The sequence below is a fragment of the Lepidothrix coronata genome, unplaced genomic scaffold (assembly GCF_001604755.1).
Source record: "Lepidothrix coronata isolate B3197 unplaced genomic scaffold, Lepidothrix_coronata-1.0 Scaffold13, whole genome shotgun sequence".
Lineage (NCBI taxonomy): Eukaryota > Metazoa > Chordata > Aves > Passeriformes > Pipridae > Lepidothrix > Lepidothrix coronata.
In genome coordinates this window covers 2,603,139-2,628,528 of record NW_016690193.1, presented here as the reverse complement: position 1 = coordinate 2,628,528, position 25,390 = coordinate 2,603,139, and the positions used below count along the sequence as shown (strand labels likewise).

Here is a 25,390-nt window from a genome sequence, read left to right as displayed (position 1 = left end):
AGCGCCACCGTACTCCATCAGCAAAGCCAGGAGCGGGGCTCCCCGCGGCGGGGGAGCGGGACCCATCCCGGCCGAGGAGGACAGGGAGTGCAGATGAACGAACAGCTCAGCGCAGTTTCCGCCGCACCCCGCCTTCACCCTTCCTGTACCCCTGCAGGAAACAGCCGCAGCAGCCCTCGCCCGGGGCCCGTAGGACGGTGTCCATCAGCCCGGAGAGTGGCGGGACGAGCCCCGACGGCTGCCGGTGACACCCGTCCGAGAGCCCCGCAGCGCGTACAACCATGCGTTGAGCCCTGCCAAGGAGAGTGGATGCCAAACCTGAATTACCAGCCCAGAGAGTGGCTGTGGATCCCGGGAGCTCCTGTGATTTGCGGCAGGTTTTTCAGGTCCCCGCCTGTCACACACACACGCAGATACTTAAGCAGTCACCCAAGGACCTGCGGGGTTCTTGTTTTACACACTTCTGGTCCCTGCCAGCTCCAGGTAAGCACATGTTTTGAGCTAGGGGTGCTGGAGTGGATTTGCTGTTGGGGATGGGGAGGTGGGCGATGAAGGGAGGAGCTGCCCTGTGAGTATTGGTGCTGCGAAGGTTGGAGCTGCACCCAGCCGGTCTGAGTGAGAAAGCTTCATGCCCGGGGCAGGGCAAGGGGCGCACAGGCAGGCAGAGACCCCAGGCGGGAGCTACCACGGGGACCTGCCTCTGCTGCAGCAGCTGCTGTGCTGTTTGCTTTGTTCGCATCCGATATTATCTTCTAAAAGGCTCAACGGGTGGTTTACCGGATGCATGACAGGTGGTTTTTCCTTATTTATGGCAGGGTCCGGTTTATTTTTAAAGCCTGTGTCCCACCTTATCCTGTGCACCATGCTGGCTGATGTTATCCACAGCCACCCCACAGCAAGAGGCCAAGCAAAGCTCAGGACAAGACGTGGCTCTGCAGCAGAGCAAGGCAGGGTTAGAGGGCTTGTTTGCATTGAGAACTGCTATTCTGATCTCTGCAGTAGCAGGAAATAGCTGCAGGCTAAAATCAGATGCAGATGCCTCCAGTTGCATCCCAGCCCTGACACTGGGAGCACTGGGGAAGGGGACAAGAAACCAAACAGGGGCTATGGGGGCCCCATCACCTTGGCAGGAGCTACTGCTCAGAGAGATTTCCAGGGGCTTTGGGTGCAGTAAATTGTTAGAAAGTTACACAGCCAACCAGCTATTGTGACTACTGTTCAAAAAAACAAAGCTGAGCAAACAGAGATCGTGTCTTTTCTGGAAAAGCAGCAGATTTCTGCCAGGATAATAAATGCTGACTGCATTAGCAGTGCTGAACAAGCATGCTGGGAGACAGAGGGATGTCCTCTCCCATTTCAGGCCAGAGCTAGGAGTCCTGCTAGTAACTCAGGGTATTTCTGAGGAGCTGGATGCAACCACAGGACATGGGTAGTACAATATCTATCTATCTATCTACCTAGTAAGATTTTCTCTTGCTGCAACTTGTGTCCATCGGCCATTACCTTTTGTCTGCTCACTCCAAAATGGCTCTGGAGGTCCACTTCAATGCCCTATCAGCCACACTAAGAGCACCAGGTGCTGTCATGTACACAGCAAGGCTGGCTGGAGCCGCCCACAGCACAGGCAACCGTTGAACCCCTTGCAAGCTTCTGCTCTTACACTGCTCCACCTAAAACCAAGATAGTCAGAGCCAAGTGTGAATTCCCCAGGGGTTTTTAGCTTGACTTAGGACAGAGCAGGTGTCACCAAAGCTGTGGTGGTTTCACTGTGACAGTGCATCTGGCATTGTCATTTCTGTCTGTGTGAGTAAACCCCTGACACAAAGCTCTCAGGGGACTGTTCACAGAGCTGAATGACAACTGCAGCCCCACAGCCTTTCTGAAAGCCAAATAGATGGTTAACATCCTTTGCACTGAAAAAACCATTTTTTTCCAATGCCTTCAAAACTTTAGGGAGAAAAAAGCAGTAAGCAGCGGTGATTTTCAGCAGCTGAGCCAAACAGCTATGAGTCTCCATCTTTCTGCCAGGCTTAAAGAAGCGTAAGCAAGACATTTGTACCTTTCCTGTACAGGGGAGAGGTCCTAGGCAGCCTGAAGGCCAGGCTGCAGGCCTGGGCTTAAATAAGCCTCCATTTAAATAGAAGGCAGGTGAGAAGTGGTCCAGGTAGGGCCAATCAGGGCATTTTAGGCATTCCTGGTGCCTTCAAGTTGTGTCGTATACACCAATTTTTAGCACGCAAGAGGTGCTAAATGCTGGATGCTGCATGTTGCACAGGGGCCACATGGCTCCTGAAAGCCTCCAGGACTTAGTGGAGTGATGTGGGGAGACCTGTAGAGCCCTCAAGGAGCCCCAGGGTTTTGGCCTTTTCCTGAAAGCCATCTCACAGCCTTGAGAGGTAGGAACTGTTGTCCTTCCAGAGCAGGGTTAGAGAGGAGACAAGGAAAAGCCATTGGGCATCACATTATGCATGCTGGAGCACCCTGGGCTGCCAGCAGGTAGAAGACACTGTGTCTTATGGGGAAATGCCTCAGGAACTTGGAGATAAACAGAAACAGCTGTGCAGGTGAAACATGAAAGTTGAGGCACATGCTCCCTATGCAAATCAATGCATTCACATTAACGTATATTAATGCAGCAGGCGGCAAACAATGATTAATGAATCGCCAAGACATGTTGCTGCTGGTGGCACAAGCCACAAGCTGGTGGTACAAGCTCTGGATTTATGATCCAGAGGTGATGAGGAGCCCTGTGGTAGCTGCGCTTTCTAGGAGAAGGGCAGGTGGCTCAGTAGAGTGCTGATCAAGGAGGAGAGGCAGGACTTGTGGCTTAAGCTTGGCCTCATCTGCACTTGGACCTCATGGAGAGCCTGGCAGCCATGGTGCTGGAGAGCAGCACCTGAAGTCCAGGGGACCTCCTTCTCCCCCTGCATCTTTTCCAGAGGTCTCCAAATGCCCAAAGTAGGTGAGCAGCATTCAGCAGACCCCCGCTACCTCACATGCCTGAGGAACTGAATTTTGGCTGCTCCCTTCCTATTTGGATGCCTCTGAACTGAGCTGACCCCAAGAAAGCCCAGGCAGCTGCAACTCTCCGTAGACAAGGCCAGCTCGGCTTGCAGTACCTGGGGTTAAAGCCGGGCTTTCACCAGTCCATCCAGGGCTAGTCTACCAGCACTCCATCACACTCAGAGGTGCTGCAACCTTTCGCAACCGCTATGTTACAATCAGTATTTATCGAATGACTCAAGCAGAGTGGGCTGTTTCACAACCAGCCCTGGTCTATTTATAAGCCCCTACTCAAATGCCAAAGGATTCTTTTGTTAGTCAAAGTAGCTTCTGCAGACTAGGTTCAGGAGGGCCTTTGCTTTATGAGGTAAAGCTCAAAGAAGAGGATCTCTCCAGACTCTCATGAACAGCAGAGCTGGCTCTTTGAAAGCTGCAAAACAGTCTTGAAGCTGAGCTCCATCCTAGCAGTTCTGTCAGCAAGTGAAAGCCCTGGGGCATTCAGTATCCCAGGGTACCCAGGTAAGTTATCAGTCAGCCAAGAAAGTGCTTGGGTTTAAAGCTATTCAGTATGGGTGCAGCATGATGGAGGTGCCTGGGTTACATCCCAGAGCCAAAGGAAAGGAGAAGCTGGAGTGCAGTGTGGAGGCAGGGCAAGTCTGCAGTGGATGGCCCAGAGGAGTCTCAAGGTGGCCCAAGGGCTCCTGGCAGCACTGGAGAGCCAGCAATACCAACCAGCCCACCTGACAGAGATGGGCCAGGCAACTTGGACAGCAGGAGAGCAGATCAAGAAAGGCCACATTTTTGCATCCAGCTCCTCCCCCACCAACACCCCACAGCCTGGTTTCGAAAACACCAAAATGATTCAGCATCAAGGGACTTCTGCATGCTTTGTGGGGGCAACGCCTTGTGTCTTAGTTAACTGAACTGGCAAGCTCGACCCTCTGCCACACAGGAGCAAACCTGAAGCCCAGCAGAAGAGATGTGGGGGACTTACTTGTTTTGCTTGTGCTTTTGGGCTAAGCCTTCCAGAGATTTATGCAAAGCACAAGTGGGACAAATGTTACTCTGGAGGGTAATATGGGCTTCTTGTTTCTGCCATTGCTGGGAACACCTAGCACTGACCACAGCCAAAGGCAGTGAGTGCCTGGGCAACAGATATGCATGGGGTGCAGTCCTCTGAGGACTGACCCTTCACTTATACACCAAAACCCAAACAAATAGTTCTGTGATGCTCAGGAGTAGTAGGACTAACTGTTTATGCCCACGCATGATAACATTAAATATTAATAAAAACAAAGCAGCTCACCCACTCATCACCAGCTTTGTGTGATGTCTGGCCATGCTGCTAAGAGAACCAGGACATGATCAGGAGGGGAAATAGGGTGATTGCTGCATCAAAGACCATGCTCCCAAAAGATTCTGCATTCTCTGTTTTGTGATTCCCTTGCACAAACTTTCCTGATCACTGGAAAGTAAGGAAAAAAAAAACCCAACCCCTTAGGCTGGATGCCAGATATTGTCCCTTCACCCAGAGGATAAATAATGTTTTTTAACTAATGTCTTTAAATTACCCCCCTGAACATTCCCATTGCTGTGACATCACTCCTAAGTGACGCCCAGGCCTAAATACGGCTGTAAACAGGAATCGTCCCCATGGGAGTCACGCTGGCTATAAATACAGCACCAGGAGAGCGCTGAGCAGCCTGCAGTTTCCTGCCAGCTAAGAATGGTGAGACAGCTCAGCTGGGCACTGTTAGCGTGCGGTTGCCGTAGTAAGGAAACTGAGGCAGGAGCTGCTGGGAGGCTGAGGGGTTGGCACTCCCAGCTGAGCTCTGTGGCATGTCTTTGGGAAGGGAGTTGTGGCATGTCTTTGGGAAGGGAGTTGTGGCATGTCTTTGGGAAGGGAGTTGTGCCCTGCCACAGCCAGAGGCCACTGTGGAGGGGGGAGCTGGTGGGGACAGGGATGGCAAATCTGGGGCTCAGCAAATGTGGCCCCACTGACCACTTCCAGCTGGAGCAATGACACTGGCCCCTCTCTGCAGTGCCTAGCCCCATAGCCCTGCCCCAGGAGAAGATGGCCACGGAAAAGCCAGTGACTCCCACTGAGGAGCAGCTGGAGATCCTGGAGTACAACTTCTGCAAGGTGAACAAGCATCCTGACCCCACTACGCTGTGCCTCATCGCAGCTGAGACTGGACTCTCCGAGGAGCAGACCCTGGTGAGTGTATGCCCCCCCACCCCTCCCCTGGCTCCAGCCCTGCATGCCCTGCATGCCTCTGTGCCCCATACACTCTCCCCACATCTGCTGCCTGTCCTGTCCTGGTCTCTCCATTAGACATCTCTATCTGTCTGTCCCCTCACAGGCTTTCTACAGCAGCCCCTACACCTCTCATGCTCCCCCCAACGTGCTCTGCACTCCTCTGTGTCCCATGTGCATATTGCTCACTGCACCCCATGCTGCACCCACAATCTCCTCTGCACCTCTGTAACCCCCAGCACACCCCTAGCCCCACACTGCACCCACAAAGCTCTACTGCAACACAGCACATCCCTGTAACCCACATGCTCCCTGCACCCTGTATGTTCCTGCCCCGAATATACAATCCATGCATGCTGTTCTTCCAACCCATTTCTGATAGTCTTGGTTACCCAAACCACTGCTGACTTCATGGTCTGAAGAAACTACAGTCATTTAAAAACAGATACCGGATAGATGCAACACCTGCAGGATGTGCTGTGGGACACGCTCAGGCTGGGCACACTCCCTCTCACTGCAATTAGATACCCCAGAGTCCCCAAGCCCGGATGTCAGGCAAATCTGTGAGCCTTTCCAGGAGACACAGAGGCCTCCAAATAACCCTTCACAGGGACAGGTTGCCACTGTCTGGGAATTCCACCAAGCCCTGTGCTCCATCTGCCTACCTGCAGGCTACCCACAGGCTTCAGAAGCAAACGGCTCCTTCCCAATTCCTTCAGATTGCGGTGCAGCTCATTTTGATGCAGGTGTTTTATAAGCTACTAGACTCATAGCAGCATTGATGGGTATAGAAAAGAAATCCAACACACTGGAAAGTTAGCAGCAGTTTGCAGAGAGCTGCCAAGCCTGGCTTTCCCTCAGCAAAGCCAAAAGGATATAAGAGCAAGCAAGCAGTGTTAGCATTTAGCCTGTCCCAGGGAAGGATGCTGGTACAGCATCCATTACACTGATAGTCCTTGGCTGGAGCGGAAAAGGGGACCCCTCCTCTACTGTGCTTTGGTGACAGGCAGGTATCACTGCTTATTTGAGGCAGCAAGGAGGCAGTACCCCTAAAATACCTTTTTCTCCTTAGAAATGGCACTGTTCCATTTTTTTTTTTCCTAAAGCAAGTTGTAAAAGCAGGTCATATATGTTTGAAGATATGCCCACATATCTTAAAATCTTCCCTGATAGCTCTCCTTTTCCACAAGTTGAGGGTGCTCCTAGAGATCAGGAGATGAAGGTCACATTAGGGACAGGATCAAGATTGGGATGGTGAGCTGCAAAGTGCCTGCACTGCGCATAACACAGAGAACCATTGCTCCTGACATCTGGAGTGCTTTATCAGCTAGAAATAGCAGCCATTTTAATAAAAAATTCAGTAAAAATGAGGTGCAAAGAGGTACCGAGTCAACCGGAGATGATGGTTTAGGACAGAAAGTGAAATTTTTGGGAGGAAGCTAGGCTGTCGATCATCTGACTGGATGTGATCCAAGGCAGTGTGAGTGCAAGAGACACTTGTACAGAGCACTGTGGTTGTATCATTATGGACCATAATAGCTTCAAAAATAGTCATGAACAAATATAGCAACAAGATGAGCTGCGACAAAAGGAATCACAGGCACATTGCCAAACAAAAGGCTGAGCTGTGCTTCCGGCACATGAGTTATATCTCTTTTCTTACTTTTCTTCTTAGGTAGTGTGGCTTTAACCAGATGCATTTTATCTAATATTTTAAATTGTGGCTGTGCTGAAATGGCATCAGCAGCTCTTGAAGTTGGCTTACAAATGCTAAGTTACTAAAGAAGAACATAGACATGCATATTGCTTGAAGACTAAGATAATTTTTAAACAATTTTTAAAATCTATTTGTTCTTAAATTTGTTGAGAGCCACTGTGCTGTCCCTCTCATCCTTTCTGAAGCAGTTCAACTTTTGATTCCTGTCAGTTTTGAAAGTGATTGTTTCACTGCTCCAATCATTTAAACAGACATCATCCAGCTCCTTAGCCAATCTCTTATTCTGTTTGCAAGAAAACCCTGGACTCACAGCAATAAAACAAGAAGTCAGCCATGCTGTCAAAGTCTGAAGTGAGCAAGAGAAATGAGTTTGAAAGAGGTGCACATGTAGTTTAACAAGACCGTTTGGTCAGGAGCGACTGTCCGTACTGCCTGGGAACAGTACAGTGCCTTGCTACAAGAAGCAGTACCATAAGTTTCCCTTGCCTGGTACCATGTGCTGACCACATCTGCACCTTTAGCAAAGTTATTTGGAGGGTTCACTCAGCCCAGTGCACTCAACCCCTGCTCTGTTCTTTCTCTCCAGAAATGGTTCAAGCAGCGCCTGGCAGAGTGGAGGAAGTCTGAAGGGCTGCCCTCAGAAAGCGGGTCTGTCAGGGACTAGAGGATGTTGCTCTGATCTCCATGCCTCCTATAAATGATAATGAAGCTCTTCAGAGTGGGTTTTGCTGGGGTTCTTCTGTTGCAATAGGTTTTGCGATACAAAGTAATACTCTGCTATTTAACGTAAGTTTTATTTAACATGTACATAACCAAAAAAAAGAACATTATATATATATATATATATATGTATGTATGTGTGTGTATACAGCTTTTGATGGCTGGTAACCTGTCTAGTGATTCCAACCCATTAACACCAGCTGCACAGGACAAGGCAATCTCATGCTCTTGTCCCAGGCTTGCAGAAAAGTTGCCATGAAACATGTTCAAATATAGAAGGAGGAAATAAAGATTCATTTTCCTTACAATCCCCAGAGGCAAAATATGTGTACTAGCTTTAAGGTAGAGATAATCCAGAGAGCAGGGCACCTAGGAAACCAGATGTGTTTTTCAGGTGACCTTCTTTAGCTCAAGATGCCAGAGTCAGCTCTGGATCTTGGCAAACCAAGTGCCTACACCATAATCAGACCAAGCCAAGCCCTCCTTGAATGCCTTTTTAACCTTTCTGTTAAAGGTCAACAAAGAGAAGGAACTAGTAGGTTGAGGGTTTTTTCCCCCCAATGCAATAATAAAAAAACCAATGTTTTTTGATGAGAGGAGCTGTGTTATGTCCCTGCTTGTGTTCCCTGCCCTAATGGTAGGAGGCAGACTCCTTCCTCTGGGAGGGCAACATTTCTCCAAGATGGCCTCAGTGGCCACCGTGGGTTTTCCCTCTTGCCACAGGGACAGCCCACAGACATGGGCAACCTCATCTTCTAGGACGCCCATGGGTCCCTGCACAGCAGCCCATACAACCCCATGCACACCAGGTGCTGCTGGGGTTCTCCCACAGGGTGAGGGGTGTAGGGGGCAGACTCCAGCCTCCTCTTGGCCATTCTCAGGCCTGAGGAATGCAGTTGTGCTGGGGCTCTTGCACAAAACCCAAACTCATCCATCCTCCTACAGGACAACACATGGTCTAAAAATAACCAGCACCATTTCCCAGTGACCTTACCTTGTTCAAGAGGGTTCAAAAGTCCTCTGCTTAGTGGATTACTGAATTGATTAATGGATCCTCTGATTAATCCCCTTCTGGTTTGTGGTCACCTGCCTCTACTTCTTTGGAAGGAGAATCAGCTTAACACAGGAAAGATTAAAATACATTGACTCTGAAACTGCCACATTCTTTCATTTGTGGCTTTTGTCCCTTACTGGTGAGCATCTCTCTTGCCTCAGTATCTCCAGCCCATTGCCAGTGGTTGGGCTGCCAGGGCAAAGCACACCAAACTTGTAGGAAACAGATAAAAGCACTCTCCCTATGCCATGTCCTGCAAAGGCTATGTTGTTCCCCTGCAATCCAGCTGCCAAACTGACTCGCTCTCAGACCCGACTGGAGCTCAGAATTGGTTCTGCAGAGTCTGGCATCAATATCTGTTTTCTTCTTAGCCTTTGCAATGTGCTTTCTCTCTTACACTGAGGGGAACTCTGCTTTTTTGAGCTAGGCTCCAAAAATCCCAATGCAGAGCTCCTTTATTTTGCCCAGGGTGACACAACTGAGTATCTGAACTGCACAGATTTTACCCAGGTGCATAATATGTATCAAAGATGCATGCAACGGAAAAGGCTGGATCTGCCTGTTCTTCAGGCGTTTGAGAAAACAGGCCCCAAATCCAAGCCAACTCAACATTCATTGCAGCCTTTTGTGTCTCTACTTCTGTCACAAGCACAAAACTTTGTGTCAGCAAGAAGTTCTTTAAACTTTAGCAAAAATTTTTAAACCCAAGTTCAGGAGTTGTGTTGCATCACCCTACTGCATGCTGTTGCGTTTGGTTTGCCACACTTTCTTGTGTGAAGGAACAGGTCCTGTGCTGCCTTCCCCCAGCAGTTGTTTCATTACTTCTTTAACTATTACAGCAAAACAATAAGGAGAGAAACTGCAGATATAACCCATCCTAGGGAGAGAGGCTTCCCACATTAGGTCAAATTCTGTTCATTTCCCCTGGTGACTATTCTTAAGGAGTGACCATTTTATTTGAATTCCCAGAAAGTGTTCCTGCTGAGTGCTGCCTCTGCGCTGTGTTCAAGTAGATTTTCTACCCACAGCACATCCCAGAGAGAGTGATGTTCCAAGGGGTGATGGGGGCAGCTGGCAGGTGCATTTCTGAGGGAGCTTAGCGTTGAACTGGGCGAGCTAGTTCTCGGATCCGATCAGAACAAGTTGCCTTCATAGCAGTCTCCTTCACTCTGAATGCATCTAGGTTGAATTGAGCCAAGCCCATAGGAGGCCTGGGGGAGAGAGAGTAGGGATGGTCAGTCCGGACTAGAGCAGGGCCAGCTGCCAGCTGCCTGCCAGCTGACACACCTCCACCTGCGCCCTGCCCCTCCCTGTCAAGGGAGGACAAAAGGAGTCATGCCTCCACTGCTGTCACCACCAGAGGGACTGTCTGGCAGTCACTACAGCCAGGCATTCCCCCACCCTCTGTGAAACATCCTATCCAGCACTTCCTGCAGGCTGGGCTGAGGTCAGCTGCATCATGCTGGGCAACATGAATGTGCTACATTGTGCCCTGTGCCAGTTGGGTGATTTTTATGATAGTAATTAATAAGTCCCAACCAGTAATTCCTGCTGGAATTAGAAAGTTCCTATTTCTTCTCTTTTGACTCTCCTTCCACCTCAAAATTGCACAACCCATGTAGCATTATCACATCCAGACATAGAAAATCCATGCATTTTGGAAGTGGAAGAACAGTGGCTTAATCTCACTGGCCAAACACAAATCAACAAGATGCTATGGCCTGCAGAAAATGGGCTGGCAGCTGATAATTTCCCCATGACAGGGAAGCAGCACCTACCTTTTGCCAGGCTGGGCCAGTTCCACAATCCTTGGTGTAGCCACTGCACGCTTGGCAGCCTCTGACACTGGCCACTGAGGATCCCGTGGGGCCGCGTACTTAGAATGCACTTTCTTTGGCCTAGCCAGCTCAATGGTCCGAGGGCTCGCAACTGCCTGCTGAGCTGACTTGGAAACCTGTGGAAGAATTAGGAGGAAGGTCCTTAGAGGTGCTCTTGGCATTCGAGGGTGGTCAGCCTCCAGTAACTCAGTGTACCCAGGTTCACAGCCACTGACTACAAGCAGACAGGACACAATCCTGTCCTCAGACATGTTTGGCACCAGACAAACTGTAGAAGCAGAAATCACTGCTTGGCCATTCCCACAACCTGCCCTCCAGCCTCCCCTTACCCACAGCCCTTTGTCCAACCCACCCCGCAGCACTGGAGATCCTGGTTAGACACTTGTCTCCCTCTCCCCACCCCCACAACTGCAGGCTAGGCTCAGCTCTGCCATTCCCTGGGGACATCTATGAGAGTCAGCTCATGCTCTGAATGGAAGATGAGTCCTGCTTTCCAGCTCAGGAAGCAGCTACATCAGCCTTACAGAGAGCAGCACATTCAGGGCTGCCATGAAGAGAGCCACAAGGGACTGAGCACCCGTGCCCTCTCCTCTGCCAAGTGTCCCTCCCATACAGGGTCCCGGGTGATGCTGCCTTACCGGACGAATGACAGATTCAGGATAGCTGTGCTTATAGCAGCAGGTCGCCTGCCTGACACAGGGCTCTGCCAGACGCTCTAACCGCGAGGATGCGCTGGCCAAGGTCGCAGGAGTTGGAACCTGTGTTGGCACCTGTATGGGTTCAGAATGGAGGAGGGATGTGCAGATACAGAGCTTGTCCACAGTAGCCCACAGGGACACGCTCCCTCTCCACAAGGATGAGCACCTCAGCACCCTTCCTCTGCAGACATGGTCACAAGAAGGAGCACTCTTACTTCCCCAGCACCCACTGTTCTTTTTTCACCTGAACTATAAGGTAATTTCAGTGTTATAGGGATTTGTATGTCATAGCCACTATCACTTCTTTTCCTCACTGTTGCCTACTCATAGCCAGCAGAGGAATGCCAGTAATGAGAGCATGTGTAGCCAAGTAAATTTCTCCCTATAGCAGAGAAATTTCTTTCATATTTTTCATGTTCATCTTCCTGGCTGAATCAAATGATTTCCCTGCTAAGGAGAGACACACAGATTTCAGGGTAAAAGGGCTGGTACAGTTAACTGCATTCCTATGGAAAAAGTGATTGCTGCTCCAGCATGGGACTTCTTCCCTATTTTTCACAGGGTTCCCATTGCCAAATCCTGCTCCAACGCAGCCTCTCATTTCCCAGCCCTAGAGACTGCATCCATGCAGTCTAGCCTTTGCCACAGAAATGAGTGTAACCTGAGATTGCTCCAAGCCCTTTCACCCCTGCCAAACCAATGACCCACCTAAAAGGAACAAGTTCAGAAATAAGTCTCTAAATTAGGCTTCTAGTAAAACACTGTTAAAATACACATAGTGTTTGCAATCTCATGCCCCCTATATAGAGGAGCAAAGCTGCCTAACTACAAACATGACTGTACTCCCTAAGAGCTTAACAGACCATTCCCATCAGGTTTCTCCACTTTCCCAGGCTGCTTTATCAGGGGATGCAGCCCAGATGCCTCCCTTGGCTCTCCTGCTATACTAGGCTGCTCCAGCCTGGCTGTTTTCTGTCTCTCAGCAGGGAGATTTGCAAAAACAGTATCTCACTCTGAGAAGGCAGTTTCTCTCAGTATCATAAATCCCAGCAGAACTAGACAGCTTCTCCCCTCCATAGCACACATTGGGCACATCCAGGGGCAGGATACAGGACGTAAAAACTCAGGACAGTTTGCTGCATCACTGTTCCCTCCAAATCTCACTCAACCACCTCCTCACCTCTCTGGGCGGAATGAACTCTGGATGCAGCAACTTTGGCCGGGCAAGCTTGAGGATCCGTGGGGAGGCATTATAGGTCAGTGCAGATAGTGACACGGGCCACTCGGGGGATCTGGAAGCAGAGAGTCATGGCACCGCCACTCACAGATACTCCCCCACTGTGGTTTAACCAGGCTGCAGCTGGGACGTTTAACCCTCATGTTGCTGCAGTAGAAGACAGCTTTGTTTGTGGCCATTTCCAGTGTAGAACTCATCCCATGAGAGCTTCCAGAAGTTCTAATGCCAGCAGAGACCCCGCTCTGAATTTTGCCCTCTGTTATACCCATCCTCTGTTGCTGCATTTATTACTTTGAAGCTGCACTGATGCTACAAGGCCCAAGGGCCTACCTGTAGCACCCTATAGGCTTTCTAGTCTCTCACCTTTGTTGCAGGGAAGCCGGGTGGAATTTTTTAGGTTCAGCCAACTTCAGCAGCCGCTCAGAAGGGTAGGCAAACTTCACTAGCGGGGGACGCCCACCGATCACTGATATGTAGCTGTACGAGAAGAAGGATTTTGAGGAACAGCACAGAAGGGTTAGCAGAAGGCAACTGACAGAGAACATGATCCTGGCAGATGGTATCCTAAGATGGGTTAAACATCCATGCCTGCTGCATGGAAAAAAGCTGGCCCTGGTGCACATGGAAAAGCCACAAACAAATAGGCATTTACACTTCAGATTTCTTCACTTTAAAGGTAAATGGTGTTTGTGTCTGAAGAGTTCTCTTTTAAGCACCCTCAGTGCATTGCTTTCAAAGGCTAGGCTTTTCCTTGATCATTTCAAGAAGCCACTCCACAACAGCCAGCTGTTGGTCAGCTCTGCCAATTTAGAAACCTCTTTTTTACAATGGCCTGATAGCATCTTGTGCCCTTGTAGCTCCTTTCATCTCCCCAGGCTCAAAAAATGGTCTGTTCATCCAGCTTTCCATCAGCCATGACTGTTGGAAGATGCCTGTCATCACCAGGGAAGAAGTAAGCAGAGGTAAGTGGAAAGGCAGAAAGGGCTATCAGATGGACACCATTAGCAAGAGGCAAAAGCTCTCAAGAGGATGAGAACCCATGGTGATAGTGGCAGGAGGGGAGAAAACTACAAACATGCATGTCTTGACATCCCTCCAGGCAGAGGAAAGCCAGGAGTGCAACAGTTTCCTCTCCACACTCGTTGCTATGACTTCTTACAGATTAGCAACCACCTTCCTGTCTCCAAAAGAGCTTCATCTCCTCTAAGAGAGTTAGAGATGACTTGCTTCAAGTAATGCAGCATCACCCAAGGCCACTGTTGTTTACACTTTTTATATCATTTTTCACTCCTATTCCAAAACATGGTCTAGTTCTTCAACATGCGGTGACAGCAGAGGTCTTACTTAAGGCAAGAGACTTGGATTCCTTCCAGCAGCAGGATGCTCTAAGATGTCTCTGTGGCTGACCTTTACTTTCAAGATTTAGGTCAGGATCCAAGAGGATGCAGGGGATTATTAATTGTATCCAGGTGCCTGGCTAGGCTGCATCAGCCCCAATATGGACAGGGAATACTCTAGGGACAGTTCCCCTGTGCTCGCAGGTGCAACACACACATTTCCATCAAGGAACGCATGCATGCACGTGATGTCTGCTTCCAAGCCAAAGCAGAGCTGTTGGCTGGGGTTTTTTTGTTAGAGTAGAGGAACATGCTCCCATGTGCTTGAAGACTGAGATCAAGGCAAGCTCCTAAGGCCGCTGATGGGAACCTGCATCATCGGATGAGCAACCATGTGTTGGAGAAGTCCTTCCCACAGCCAGGCAGTCGGTATGAGGAAATAAAAGGGCACCAAAACTTAGCGCCCCCCAGTTCCTAACCCTGTTGGAAGTCAAGCACTCAGGGTGACTATGCTCCCATAGCACTTTCCTCCCTGCTATAGGCAGCCCCTGTTCCAAGCACAAAACAGCCTGGTGAGTCTCAATGCCATGGGGCTCCCTGTGGGGCAGCGGTGGTAGCAGAGGAAATGGCATCTCCCCTTCCCCTAAGAGACAGCATGTCTCCCCTGATTAGAGACCACACTGAGCTGCCTCCTTCCCCAGGTTGTGGTACTGCATCACTGACCTTCGCTGGTGCTCGCAAAAGTCTTTCTTGGATTTGGACAGTAACGTTATTCTTGAAGATGGTCGAGATGTCATAGCCCCCCATGATAGAGGGCAGATCGTCTCTTGGTTTCCCCACTCAAGCCTAGCAAGAACAGAAAGGGTGTGAAATTTTGGTAATATGCACAAGGGGGAAATGTGTTTGCTGGATTATCCTTCCCTTCTTAGGATGGAACACACACACATTCTCTATGGCTCCCCACAGCTTTAAAGTGCCACTACCATCCCCTGAGCATTCACCTTCTGTTGCACTGAACTTCCTAACACTCTCCAGGTGGTTGTTGTTGACTCAAAAACAAAAGAACCTTCAAGTTATGTCTGGTTTTAGTTACTGGAGGATGTGCAGAAAGAGTCATTTCACTACATCTCTGAAACCCCTGAGGGAGTTTCATGATTACATTTTTTTTGCCTCACTATTACCACCTAACTATACCACAGGTATGACAGTAAAAATAATGTTACAGTCAGGGTGTGCCATGGAAAGTGGGTGAGGTTTTACAGCACATTAGTGGTTATTCTCCTGTACCCAGGGCTAATTTGGAGTTGCTCATCCTCCAGTGAGAGAGTGGCCATGGTGGGAGAGGGTTTCAGAGTAGTCGGGACAGGGAACAGTAGGGCAATGGGTTTCTCAAGCCTTTTTTGAGACCCATCCAGACAATGGAGAAGAGTTATCAAGAGACTGTTGCCCTGGCTTGTCAAGCTATAGCTTGACCACATCCTGCAGACAGCAACTCTGTTACTAAAGCTGGACTGTGTCCTCGAGGATACAGTAGCCTGTGGTTCCAATGAGGTCCAGTCACCTTGCACCACAGCACCATCCTACCCTGCAACATCTCAGTTGGGCCGCTCAGATGGGGCAACAAAGGCAAGACCCAAGTCAAGCCCAGTTTTTTGACTGAACACAAGAAAGGGCAAATTGGAGGGAGCCCTTCAAGCACTGAATTTCTCAGTCTGCTTTTCTGGAGACAGACAGGAAAGCAGTAGCAAGACAATGGCCAAGGGTTTGATCTGCCTGAGCCCCATCAGTCCCCAGACCCTGAGCAAGGGCTGTTTGAGCACCTACTTACCTGGGACTGCTTTCATAAGCTACTTGCTTGGGTTCCGCAAGTACACGTATCCTGTCAGAATTGCAGAAAAGGACAAAAATGCCATTAAACATACAGTTAAACTAACAAAGCATAAAAAAGCCACTGCTGTGCTCAAAGCCATATAACGCACTCTGAAACCCCAGTGCTTTTGCCTCCATTCCCTTGAGAGAGTGTGTTTAAGGATCTCTCTCTTCAAGTACTTTCCATCCATTCAACCTGGCAAACTCACCAGCCCATGAATTTTTGTGCTTTCTTTTGGATTGTAGAGACACAAATTTGCAATTCTGTCTTCACTGCAAGGTCCCTTTGGTACATGGCAGGTAGAGTGGGAAGGAACTTTTCTGGTTATATACATGAAACCTCTGCAGGTAGGAGAGGGATGATCTCCCAGCCTATGGAAGCCCAGACGAACAAAAACACCTGTTATCAACACCGTTGTGGTTTACTAAAAGGCATCATGGAGACAGCACTGTACCCACATGGCTTTAGGAGCATATTTTATTTCAGTCCATTCAGCACAGAGGTCTTAGATGCTTAGAGCACAGAAACGTACATGGTCTCTGGCCTAGGAGCAGCTGTGAAAATGTTTTTATTGAATATACAACAGACCAAAACCTTTCAGAAAGATCAGATATCACTGCTGTTCCTGCTGATCAAGAGTACCAGGCCTGAAATCCCAATGGCTGGGAAATGCTTGTGCTTTATGAGCATGGTACAGAGAGAACAACGAGATGACCCAGTGCCACAAGTGTGTTGCACAACTCTTGGATGTCACAGACCAAGCCTATACCCACCCACTGGGGCTGCAGGTGCCTGCCCCCAGCCAGCTGGTGAACAACCACACTGTGCAGGCAGCTGTGGAAGTGCCCCACCATGGAAAAAGCACAGAAGTTGAAATCCTGGCACATTGCTTCCCTCCTCAGTATCACCCTTCAATAAGGCAGCATAGCCCTAGAGAAGAGCAAGGACACCAACAGAGAGAGAGATTTGCTGGTAGAAAACAGTCTGTGCTTTGGGGACACACCTGTGGTTTCTCTGATGAGGCTAATACCTCTAGTGAGATGCCAAGTCCCACAAATGCTTGCCAAAGTGCTCAGCACCAGAGATCCTAACAACAGCAGGCTGCTGTTACAGCATCTTCACCACACGCTCCCTGTGAAGTGCCTGCTGATTTATCTCCCCGTCACACCCAATTGCCAGCTACAACACTGGAAACACAGCTCCCACTGAGATCCCACACAGGGAACTGTGCCTGTAGGACTTTGGCCCCCTGCCACCAGTTCAAAATGGGACAGAGTCATTTCAGGAGCCAAAAACCAGCTTCAGCTGTTTATTCCCAAGTGGCTGCCCAGCAGCTTTTCCTTGCTAAGTTGCAAGGGGGTAAAGGATTAACAGGCAGAGGTCTCCCCCAGCCTAGCTACACCACAGAGCTAGCACTATCTCTGCAAGCAGGCTTGCTGCTTTTCCTCTGCTGCTGGCACATAACCACCACATGGCCACAGCCAAATCTAGCACAGCGTGCACACGGCCCTAATGCCCTGCACTGCTGGCTTGGACACTGCTGTGCAAAGCTTGCATCATGACCCAGCCAATGAATGAGCCACACGTATGTTCAAATCAGGTCTCTCAACTTGACAATCATTAAGTATTAATTTTTTTTCCCAATTAATAAAAAAAAATATTACTTTTGACTCTTTTATCATGGCAAAATCTCTAGACAGACAGGCATCCCCATACAGGATGCACCTGCAGCAGCTCTGCAATTTGAAGGAGTTAAGCCACCTCACTGACAACAAGACAGCCCTGGGGGAGCGCTTTGTTGTTTGGTCCTGCTCATGCTTCCCAGTAAGGAAAATGAGGACTTGCTGCAGCCAGACAAAGAAACACCTCCTCTCTGCTGCCTGAGCTCTCACAGACTCATTGCTTAAGGGGGATCAACTCCCTTTGAGATCAATTCCTTGTAAAGCAAATAGTCACAGCTTCCCTTTTTGAGGAGCAGGATGGTCAGATGTTGTCATGAAAAGCTGAGGGAAGGGGAAAACCAGGCATCATTTCCTCTCAGTGTTTACCACTATGTCATCCAATATATCGACTCACTGCTTGGTGTAAATCCCTGGCTGAGCCCTCCCAGGAAACACGGGGCACAGTCTCAACACTCAGCCAGGAGGCTGAGGTTGGGAGGGTTTCTTACCTGGTGTGTGTGTATACAGATGAATAAGAAACTGCAAAGACAAAAATAGGTGAATTTAAAAGCTTGGTAACACCCGTGGTCTGGGCTGCCTGCTCTTTAGCATGAAATAATCATGTGGCAGATGAAATTTGTGCATCTCCTCAGAATACAATTGCTCAGCAGGTATTTGTATTGTTTTTCCCTGGCCCCTTCTTGGTGTAGCTGCCTGGCAATGCACCCTGCACATGAAGTGCTCCTCACCAGTGGATGCCCCTTACTGGGGGATGCTGGCAGCCCCAAGGCTAAAGGATAGAGCATCCCAACACCACATCCACTCAGCAGCATCCTCCCTCCTGGGCACCAGTGGCCACCAACCTGCAGACTCCCACCTGATTCAGTGTAGTTACCCCTTATTACTGACTTCAGTAGCTTCGGGGCGGGGTGGGGGAGAACTTTTCAGAGCCTCGGGGGAACAGCAGCTGGGTTAAACTGGGACTTGGTGCCGACAGAAAACAACCGGCTGTATTTTAAGGTGGGAAGTGTGGGGGTGTGGTATGGGTTGACAGGAAAGCCAGAGATAGTGAAACAGTCGCACTGTGGGGAAACCAGGGGTGATTTCAGGCAGCCACGTGCCCCGAGGGCAGCGCTGGCCAGGAATCGGGGCCGGCATCCACCACTCCCAGCTGCGGTGCCAGGGGCCTGCCGGCACCACAGCCCCTCCGTGCCCGGGAGCCCTCCCTCCCTCCGAGCCCCACCGCAGCCCCGCGCGGGGCCGGGGCTGGCGGAGCCGCTGCCGGAGCGGAGGGGCCACCCCAGCCCGCCCCTCGGGCCTCGGCCCCCCACGCACCTCGGATGGGCCCGGCCGCCGCCATGGCCCGGCCCCTCCCCGCCCGCACCAACGGCTCCGCCCGCCCCGCCCGGCTCCCGGCGGGCCCGGGGCACACACAAGCCGGGTGGGAAAGGCGGCAGTCGAAGGGCTCCGGCCTGTACCTGTTTTCACGGCGGCTCACCCAGAGAGGCCTCGAGAGTTCCCCGCAGCCCAACTCCTTGTTCGGGTAAATGAAGCCCAGACCACGGGTTAGGGTGGAATTTTCTGCTTTATGCATCTCTTACAAAGGACAAAACTACAAAAGCCTCGTACAATAGATGCGGTTGCAAAACGGGTCCTTACAGGACTGCTCACGGGGCCCTCCTTCGTGTATAATTAGGAGGACACTGGGAGAGTGACACTCCATCAGCAGCTCATCACCGTCCCGCCTGCTGTGCTAACAGAAACCTCAAGAAACAACAGCGTTTTCACACGTAAGACTGCTTGTTCGAGGACATCCCGGACTAAGCTGAAATAAGCCGCTCAGCCTGAAGAAGGAGTCTCCCAGCTTTGGTGCCAATTTAACTTAAATGCTTCCAGTCACTACCTCAAATTACACCATTTTGGTTTTTTGCCTGTAGGCAAAGAAACACTTAATGTACGACTGCTTTCATTTTCTTGTTCTTACCCACTAAACAAGCAGTAACCAATCCAATTTCCAGAGATTACCAATTTGCCACTCCCTTAACAGCCAGCTCCAACACAGCAAGAATTGTCACTGTCAAAAATACTAGTCTCAGCACTTTCAGTTTCTGACACTGACAAGAAGTGAGGTCTCATTTTTAACAGAACACCTGTTATGCACCATTAACAGGATTCTATAAAATCTGTGAAGTAAACATATTTCAGTTTAAGCCTGAGACATCAAGCCAGGTTAAATTCATTGGATGCAACTTTGTTCCACTGACATCAGTGCTTGATTCCCACCTGGCATGAAGCTATCTAGCCCATCTAAGCCTTATATCCCCTGAACTCTGCTGTCTGAGAGACTAATTTCCCCCTACAAACATGCTAAAAATAGACTACTTCTCAAATGTATTTTCAAACCACTATAAATTAGATTTCCTTACCAACTAGACATCACTTTCAGAGGAATTCCACACCCACAAGGAAAACATATCTGTACATTTCAGTTGCCACATGGCAAACTGGCCATACAGTAACACCTGCTCTCCCTCAGCCACAAACACCACCTTGTAGGAAAAGAGCTGTCACTGTGTTTCCAAAACCAGCTGCGCTATCAGCTCCTTGGCATCCTTCATGCTGGAGGAGATCTCAGAGCCGTCTTCTGCCACGTGGGTACCAATCAAGAACATCTTCCTCTCGTCCCCAATATCAGACAGTGCCAGAGCATCGTGGATATCAGTGATGCAATACGCGCCTTCAAGGTCCTGATGCACAAAAATAAAACAAGCCTGTTAGTTGCAAGAGGTGGCGGCACCATTCCCATTTTGAGCCACTGCTTTTGTCCAGGGAGGGGAAGGGTCTCAAAAGCTCTGGGGCACCATTCTTACCTACCTTCTATGAGGTCAAGTTCTCATGCCCTAAAATGCTTTGGGGAAAAGAGTTTATCCCTAACCTAAGTTCTTCACAAAGAAATATGAGTACAGTTCTGTTTCTATTTCTATACTAATTCCAGTGTTTCTGTTAACTCTGTAAGATCACCCGTAAAAGGCAAACAAAAGCCTGGCTGGCCCAAGACCCCAAGTGTACATCAGAGAGTTACAAGACCAGTGCAAACGTACAACAGTCATGCCCTGCCTACTTCTTAATCACCACTGTTGCTGGTGCATTTGAGTTTGATGAAGCCCACGCCTGCACTTGCGTTCAAGAGTAACACAAATGACTAGTAACATGCCTCAGTTACCAGAAATTTAGGAGGCAACAACGTAGAGCAAACTGAGCACACAGCTCTGATAAATCTATGATTAAAAACCTTGGGCTGTTCCATCATCTGACCATACCGGAGGCTCAGTTCTATTCCAGGTACAGCACCAATCATCAACACTTTCACAAAGACCTTAGGAGGAAGCACTGCCTTATGAGGAAAGCTGCTCCTTCTCTCAGATTTCAACAGCAGCCTTAGGAGCAACCAACTGGACAATCTGAAGGCAAACAATGGTGCTTCACTGTTTAGCTGCTGCTAGGTAGAGTGGCACTTCTAGGCAGATACTCAGAACAGAAACCTAACTCCAGATCTAACTGTGGTCTCCCTTGCAGCTCTAAAACCTGTGCAGCAGTTTCCACCCACAGCTCTGACTGCATCTTTGCCAGGCACAGGACCCGCATCTTGCAGATCCAAAACTCAACCTCAGATTATTTTGCTTTGCGGTCAACAGGTGTGTCAGAACGACTCTCAGCCATGTGTCCTCCTTAAAAGCACAAAGCCTCCTTTGAAAGGCTTTGTTGCTGTTTCCAGAGCTGCTGCCAGCCCAGGCTCAGCTAGCAGGAGGGAACTCTTACCTGCTTGTTGGCCAGAATCACCACAGGCAGGGTGGAGTTGTTCTGGATCAGTTGATGAAGCAGCTGTTTCGCCACAGGCAGTCGGGCATGATCAGCCGAGTCCACAACATAGACTAGCAACAGCACTTTGGGCAAGTACATCTTCCAGTAGGAACGCAGAGATTCACTGCCCCCGACTGGAAGAGAAGACAGCAGCACAGTATTCACCAAATGATTCAAGCAACACTACTCCCAGAGGTGCAGTTCAGTTGGGTTCACTTTCTTTATGGTTGCTTTCTGCCTTGTTGGTTCTTGCTCTCAAACAATTAGGGAGAGTAGAAAGAAGTTCAGTGTCCATAACACCATGTCAGAATGTCCCCATATAACCTATCTCCACATGCTTGTCTCATCCTAAGACAAAGCAGGTCTACAATTTCCAGAGAAGAAATTTCGCTCTGAGGTGAGGAAAGCTCTCATATTTGAGAGGCTCTCTCTGTATATGAAGCTCTCTCATATTTGTATGATACTAAGAACTAGTTCAAAACTCCCACAGTTTTAATATGGTCAAAAACCAGAGGTGCTTGGGAAGAGAAAAAAATCAAGTCCCAGCAGACTCTTCAGGCAACCCCTGAGTAATTTTTGCACAGGATACATTTCTACCTGAGCTCTTCTCTGCTGGGTACAGAGGAAACTGTCCACCTTACAACAATTCTGTGATGAATCCATAGGCAGCAAGTTGTTTGAGATTGTTGTTCCCATCTGGGGACAAAGAGTTCGGTACTTTGCTAAGTGTAATAGGAGAAGGAATAACTATTAAGTATTTCAGATGTGTTTTCAGGTCTCCAAATCTTCTCCAGCTATATTGCAGGACCACTTGCTCAAAGAGTACTGAGGTGCTCAAAAGGCATGGGTGAGTCTCTCAAAAGCAGCAAGTTCTCAAAGCAATATATCTGGGGTTCCATATAATTGTTTCCTGCCATAGACAGGAGCTCTTTTCAAAACTGACTTGCTAGTCCACCATCTTTTACTGCCCTCCGTGACTTTGTTCTCTTTCAAAGCAATTTCACTTAGAAGTCAAAAGGGTTCAGCAGTTTCAAGAATATGGAAAGGGAAGTAACATTTCCCACTAGGGCATGTCTGCCTCTTCTTCAAGCACCCTGGTGTACCTGTAGGCAGAACTGCAAGACTGCCACTGTGGAAAGGAGCCAACAGGCTGTGACAGACACATAACACTTGGGACAGAAGCCTCTGATGCTGTACTGTGATACTGTAGGGGCTCAGCACCACTCCCTTTGTTAAGTACATTCATGCATAGCATAACCCAGGGGTCAGCAACCTCACATTTTCTTTTCCCAAACCAGTAGGAACTCAGCAGAAGCAAGGAGCTCCTATCCCTTGCAGAGACAAAATACCACCCACTTATCTGTATGATGGTACAAAGAAAAAGATAGAACAGTTTTCTATCTGTCTAAGCCAGCAAAATAAAACCCCTGCTGTTTGCTGATCACCTTGTGCCATGTGATCACAGCATAGGCTGCTAACCCCAGGACTAGGCGATGGTACAGACTGGATAAGTAACCAGATTAGAGAGCCATGCATGGATTTACCTGGCTGAAACTGGCCTGAGACATTGCATTTCCCATGGGTCAGATCGTAGCCATCACATCTCAGTCACTACCAACCTGGACCAGAGAGGGAAGGACGACTCAGAAACAACAGGTTCTGCTCTGGGGTGTGCAGTGCTGGGCCCAGACCATCCCCAGGCAGGATACACCCTCTTACTTACTAGGTGAGCACAGACTACATGCATAACTGCAGAGATGATTTCCCCAAGCCACTGCAGAGACTCCTACGCTATCAAGACTTGGAATGAAACTCTGCCTTAACGGTCTCATCCTCAAAAACTTACCTGGGAATAGCATAACTCCTTTAGGCCTGCTGACAAAGGTACAGAGGCATCTATGCACTAGCTGCCAACTGAGACAGTTGAGCACTGGTACAGTACAGTGCAGAAACAGCAGGAAGCAATGGGCAGCTTCTTCCTCCAGAGAAAGCAGGCACTGATGAAGCTGGGATGTCAGCTTCTCTGTACCAGGGACTGACCTGACTCCATGGCCTGCACCTTTCCCATTAGCTAGCTGCACCTTGAAAAGCTCTGACATCCCAAAAGCATCACAGGAGATGTCCTTTGCAGGCATGGACAATACCCCAAAATCAGCGCGAAGGACAATACAGAAATTTTAGCAAAATGCTACAGACCTTCAAAAGCTGTTAAAGACTACAAAACACCACTTATAAGGCTTTTGAACAAAAAGCATACAAAGCTTTTCTCTTCCTCCTCTCTTCTTTCACTTATTACTTATTCCTCTGTGGCTCTTGCCCCTGGCCAGGCATGAGCACCAAGGAGAAGCTGTACGACAGCTGTGGACCACAACAGAGGTCTTACAGGGGAAATCTCTCCTTTGGGCTGGTTTCACCCAATCAGGCTTGTTACCCTTCTCTCTCTGAGAGCAGAACTCCCTAGTGGCCAGGGCTGAATGAAAACTGACCTAACACCACTGTGTCCTTCAAAGAGGCTGGGTAGGAAAAGAGAATCCCCAAGGTGAAAATAATCATAACTTCATGTTATTGGAGCAGGCATGCAGGAACATGGAGCTTTTAAAATATGTGCCTGACCTCTAGGGCACAAAATAGGAACTTATTTTATGTTTTGCACTAAAACGGGTTCACTCACTCTCCAGAAACTCCATCTGGGACTCCTCAGTGTTGATGCAGATGGCATTGAAGCCCTCGGTGGGAGCCACGCTGCGCTTGACGTGGTTAGTTGCCAGGGAGTGGAGAACGCTAGTCTTCCCAGCCCCATCCAGGCCCAGCACCAGGATCTGCTTACTGTATCCTTTTCCCTGCAAAGCGAGAGGCAGCACCGTTAGCCGGGCAGCTGGGGCAAGTGCAAAGCTAAGCAGGGCTGGGGGAAAGAAGGAGGCTGAACGAGGGGCCTGGAGGGCACAAGCAAATGCCACTTGGCGGTGAGGAGGTGGAAGATGCCCGCCCGGCTCCTGCGGCACAAGGGCACGGCCGCGGCGATGGGGGAGCCCTGGGACACCCGCCGGCCCCGGACGCTGCTGGGGAGGAAAGCGGGGAAAGCGGCCCCGGCGCGGCAGCCCCGGCGCGGCCCAGGGCGCCGCCGCGCTCCAGAGAGCGGCGGGGCCGAGGGCCCGGCAGGGCCGAAGGCCCGGGGGCCCCGAGGCGGCGCGGCCCCGCCAGAGGCCCCCGGCGGCTCCGTCGGCGCTCCCTGACTCCGCGGCCTCGCCCGCTGCCCCGACCCGGCCCCGGTACCTGATCGGCGGTGGCAGCGGCGGCGGCGGCAGGCCGGGGGACGGGCAGCGCGGCGCGGCTCCGCTGGCGGGCCCAGACCCGGAGCGCCACGGCCGCGCCGCCCGCCAGGGCCAGCGCCGCCCCGCAGAGCGCGGCTGTCCGCAGGCGGGAGCCCATCGCCGCCCCGCTCTGTGCACCGACACCGCGCCGGGCACCGCGGGCACCGCGCACCGCCTCCGCGCACGGACAGCGCCCCCCGCAGCCCCGAGCGCCGCGCCCGCCGCGCTCCCAGGGCCAGGCTGGGCACACGCGAGCAGCGATGAAGCAGCGCCCCGCGCCACGAGTGGCTTTTCAGTGTCACAGGGAGGCCACTCGTCCCCCACGACTGCTGCTGCCCTCTCCTTACCCCAGTCCCGCGGGATTTTTTCCCAGCTTGCCTCTGTCTGCGCACCCATCTCTGGCGCAGCAGTCAGGCCACTGTCCAGGCACTCGGGACAGGCAGGGCTCCAGCAGTGCCACAAGTCAGCGTTTCCATCAGGCCAGAGTTTCAGCCAGGTTTGACCAGAGAAGAACAGCGCCTTTTGAACAGAACTGCATTCTCCAGAAACTGGAATGCTGTAGGATAGTGCTCTCTCTCCTGAAGGCACCAGCTGCTTGCTAAGAGGAGGCACATCGCCCAGGGAAATAATTTAAAAACAATACTCTTTGTTCAGCACTCACTTAGCAGCAAATGGCTCTGGCAGCCATTCATACAGCTGTTTTCTCTATGCTCATTCTTCTCACTCAACAACACACTTTCAGCTCCCCTTCCAGATCCTCCCAGCATACAGTAAAGGAAATAAAAACTGGATTCTATTTTGTAGATTTTTACTCTGTGGGGACTCA

General features: G+C 50.2%; 3 protein-coding genes across 6 annotated transcripts; 1 reads left to right on the top strand and 2 right to left on the bottom strand.

The window, feature by feature from the left end:
- The first annotated feature begins 236 nt into the window (after nt 1-236).
- On the top strand, nt 237-7,815 carry HOPX (HOP homeobox). Of its 4 annotated transcripts, none has more exons than XM_017805848.1 (3): nt 237-483; nt 5,046-5,221; nt 7,564-7,815. In XM_017805848.1, exons 2-3 carry the CDS (start codon nt 5,078-5,080, stop codon nt 7,639-7,641), a joined length of 222 nt encoding a protein of 73 aa, XP_017661337.1. In that variant the 5' UTR covers nt 237-483; nt 5,046-5,077; the 3' UTR covers nt 7,642-7,815. The 4 variants fall into 4 exon arrangements, with proteins under 4 accessions (XP_017661337.1, XP_017661336.1, XP_017661335.1 ...); XM_017805847.1 differs by lacking the exon at nt 237-483 and adding an exon at nt 3,390-3,522; XM_017805846.1 differs by lacking the exon at nt 237-483 and adding an exon at nt 4,627-4,732.
- Nucleotides 7,816-9,688: 1,873 nt separating this feature from the next.
- On the bottom strand, nt 9,689-18,785 carry THEGL (theg spermatid protein-like). The gene is made up of 9 exons (XM_017805842.1): nt 18,728-18,785; nt 17,902-17,932; nt 15,690-15,740; nt 14,585-14,707; nt 12,888-13,001; nt 12,468-12,579; nt 11,228-11,359; nt 10,530-10,705; nt 9,689-9,962 (listed from the first exon to the last, which is right to left on the bottom strand). The coding sequence occupies exons 1-9, from the start codon at nt 18,750-18,752 to the stop codon at nt 9,848-9,850; spliced, it is 879 nt and encodes a 292-aa protein (XP_017661331.1). The 5' UTR covers nt 18,753-18,785; the 3' UTR covers nt 9,689-9,847.
- Nucleotides 18,786-18,958: 173 nt separating this feature from the next.
- Nucleotides 18,959-24,560, bottom strand: ARL9 (ADP ribosylation factor like GTPase 9). Its single transcript, XM_017805843.1, has 4 exons — nt 24,527-24,560; nt 23,925-24,093; nt 21,212-21,387; nt 18,959-20,139 (listed from the first exon to the last, which is right to left on the bottom strand). Exons 2-4 carry the CDS (start codon nt 23,938-23,940, stop codon nt 19,960-19,962), a joined length of 372 nt encoding a protein of 123 aa, XP_017661332.1. The 5' UTR covers nt 23,941-24,093; nt 24,527-24,560; the 3' UTR covers nt 18,959-19,959.
- Nucleotides 24,561-25,390: the final 830 nt, after the last annotated feature.